The sequence below is a fragment of the Chenopodium album genome, chromosome 2, assembly GCF_948465745.1.
Source record: "Chenopodium album chromosome 2, dcCheAlbu1.1, whole genome shotgun sequence".
Taxonomy (NCBI): Eukaryota; Viridiplantae; Streptophyta; class Magnoliopsida; order Caryophyllales; family Amaranthaceae; genus Chenopodium; species Chenopodium album.
The window spans coordinates 79,019,947-79,022,842 of record NC_137835.1 but is presented as its reverse complement, the minus strand read 5'-3'; the positions used below and the strand labels follow the sequence as shown (position 1 = coordinate 79,022,842).

General features: G+C 30.4%; 1 protein-coding gene across 1 annotated transcript; it reads right to left on the bottom strand.

The window, feature by feature from the left end:
* Positions 1–233: 233 nt before the first annotated feature.
* On the bottom strand, positions 234–2,138 carry LOC145601942 (transcription factor PRE4-like). The gene is made up of 2 exons (XM_081658034.1): positions 1,532–2,138; positions 234–691 (listed from the first exon to the last, which is right to left on the bottom strand). The coding sequence occupies exons 1-2, from the start codon at positions 1,658–1,660 to the stop codon at positions 542–544; spliced, it is 279 nt and encodes a 92-aa protein (XP_081514160.1). The 5' UTR covers positions 1,661–2,138; the 3' UTR covers positions 234–541.
* Between the last annotated feature and the right edge of the window lie 758 nt (positions 2,139–2,896).

Here is a 2,896-nt window from a genome sequence, read left to right as displayed (position 1 = left end):
TCAACTTCATTTCATTTCAGTTCAGTTCCTAATTTCCTTTTCTTATAAAATACGAGTATTTCTTTCAGCTCAGCTAAGCTCAATCAGTTTAGTTCAATTCAGCTCAGTTCAGTAAATGTGAACATGCCCTTAATTAACTTTTGTAACCAAGTAAATTAAATTTTGTTATACTAAAATTAGCAACTACTCATCGAGTACAATAAGATAATGCGAACAATAAAAAAAAACAACAATTATATTTCGTATTACACACAATGAAGCTCCATTTTGTTGTAGCTTAGTATGCTTCAGAAAAGAAAAAGAAAAAATATAATCAACTGCCATACTACAGCTTAATCCATTTGCATCTAGCTAGTGACACAACCCTAGGGGGGTAAAAATTAAACTCAATAAAAACAAATTTTATTACTATTATTATTGTAATTATTTCAAATTAAATTAAAGTGCTTGACTTGACTACCCCAAAATTAAACAAAAAAAAAAAAAAAAAAAAAAGTAAAGAGAAATACACACAAATCACTAAGTCATAAACTTAATTTAACTATTGCATTAATAAACTTCTAATTAGTGCTGCTTGAGTAGTATCTGTTGTTTCTAACAGTTGAGACAATCTCTCACTCAATCCATCTACTTCTCTATGCAATGTTTTGATGTAATTGCAAGTCTCTTGCAATACTCTTGATGCCGATACCTGCAAAATTATTAACCAAAAAATTAATTATTATTATTACTCCGGATATCTTTTTGATGGATGTCAATTACCTTAATTGAAAATTCAATCTTGGAAATGAAACCCCGAGACTTAGAATCAAATATTGTATTTATCAATTACTATCATTTGTGACTCTCTATATATAAGCGGAAAAACTTTTATTTTGCTTTTGCGAATACATGCAGACGGGATAACAAATAAATATGACTTAAAAACCTTTTTAGAATTTGTCATGATGACTAAGCTAAAATTGAACTTGTTCACATTTTAGTGTAAATCGTTGATAATGCCGACACCAACTAGCAACTCAAAATATCAAGTCATTTTTTTTTTACATGAATTATTCCGGACTAGTAGGAAAAAAAGTCAAAAAGTCAATTCACTAGATGCTTTATGAATTTTCAAATTTTGGAATTTCTCGTAATCAAGACTTTAATTTAAAATTAAAATAAAAGGTATAGAGGGAATAATTAAGTCCAAATATAAAATGATGGTCGTAATTTTTGTAACAAGTACGGAGTAATATTGTATCAATATTATTTATTTATTACTGTATAAGGTTAAATCTAATTTAATTAAATATATAAGTGATCACAAAACAATCCCATCAATAATTTCTCAAGGGTAGATCTACAATGAAGATGAAAACATATTTTTTTTTTTTTATATTTAATTTGTGAGGCCTAGGGAGAAAGAACCGAATGACGAATAATGTAAATAGGATTCGATCCCTTGTAAGGCCTTCATATTTTAATCAACTAAATTAGTCGACATACTTGGAAAAATGTAATGTAATGATACATGCAATATCGGATTTACCTTATCGGGGCGTCGAGTGTTATGGAGCTCAGGGAGAAGTTGCTGCAACTTAGAGACAAGATCTTGAATTTGATCATCAGTTATTCTGGAACCTCCAGTTTGCCTAGACCGTGACCTTCTGCTAGACATAATGTTATAAATAAAAATATAAATTTCTATTTATAGAATATATTCACTCACTATAATATGATGATCACTTGGATTCCAAGCTTGAACTATACTGATATGTCAGAAATATAATGTGGTGTGTTACTTTAGAGAGCGAGGCGAATACTGAATACAAAGTGTGTACATATATATATCTCTATTATATAAGTCGAGGAAATTAAATAAACACGAGTCGAAAAGAAATTAATTTTGGAGGGACAATGCCTAGGAGACAAGGTATGGGAGGGGAGAAGAGATAAGAGGTGGTGGAGGAAAAATAATAAGGAGATGAAGATGAAGAGAAGAGTTTGAAGAAGATTATATATAGTGAAGTATTATAATTAAGTAAGAAAAAAAAAAAAACTAAGTAGTGGGGAGTAGTGTGAAGAAGACAATTGCATGGGAGAAATAAGTGGGTGGGAGTTTGGGGGTATTTAAATAGGGTTATTAGGGTTAGACTGATCGAGGAGAGAGAATTTCAAAGATACGCCAAACTGGCATGGCAACCCTTCTCGCTGTGTTCCCAATTCCCAAACTTGGGGGCTTGCTTACTTCTATGGAGAGGAGAGATTTTGATTTTATTATATTGCGCGTTTTACACAAAAATATCATATGCAACTGTTGTATATCATATGTGGTGTAACTGATCTATTATTTATTGACTGGTCAATAAAATATAAAATTACTTTTTATTTTTTCGATTTAGTTACTTTTGTCGAGGTTGTGAGAGGGTTGTATAGTCAAATGGTGTAACCGTATGATCGATATAGGAAATCGTCTAATAAGAAAGTTGATTCTTTTTGTGGGGAGGGGGGTAAGGAGACAGATCTTCATTATCTGAAGTGTGTTTGTTGGGACTTCTCACTCAATACCATGCTAGGCTGTTAGACTGTTAGAGAATGCTAGCTAGATTAAAACTAGTCAAGTCATCTTAGATGGCGTTATCTTTTGAATTGAAACTGAAACACTTTAATGTCATTGTTTTTTGTCATTGTTTTTTCAATTTTTTCTCTTTTTTTTTTTTTTTTTTTTTTTTTTTTTTTTGTTCAATGTCCTTTGTGATTCTCTTCTCAATTAAATTAGATGGTGTTATATTTAAATTGTTTGATTTAAATTAAAGGGTGTTACTGATTTTTAACAAATCGTACATATGTGGTTAATATGTCTTTTTTTTTGGCAATTAGTGATCTACTTGTTTGCCATCTAGCTTTCAATTAA

Coding starts and splice junctions, on each gene's coding strand:
- LOC145601942 (XM_081658034.1), bottom strand. CDS start 1,660: ATGTCTAGCAGAAGGTCACGGTCTAGGCAAACTGGAGGTTCCAGAATA. Junction 692..1,531: donor ACACTCGACGCCCCGATAAG/GTAAATCCGATA, acceptor ATAATTTTGCAG/GTATCGGCATCAAGAGTATT.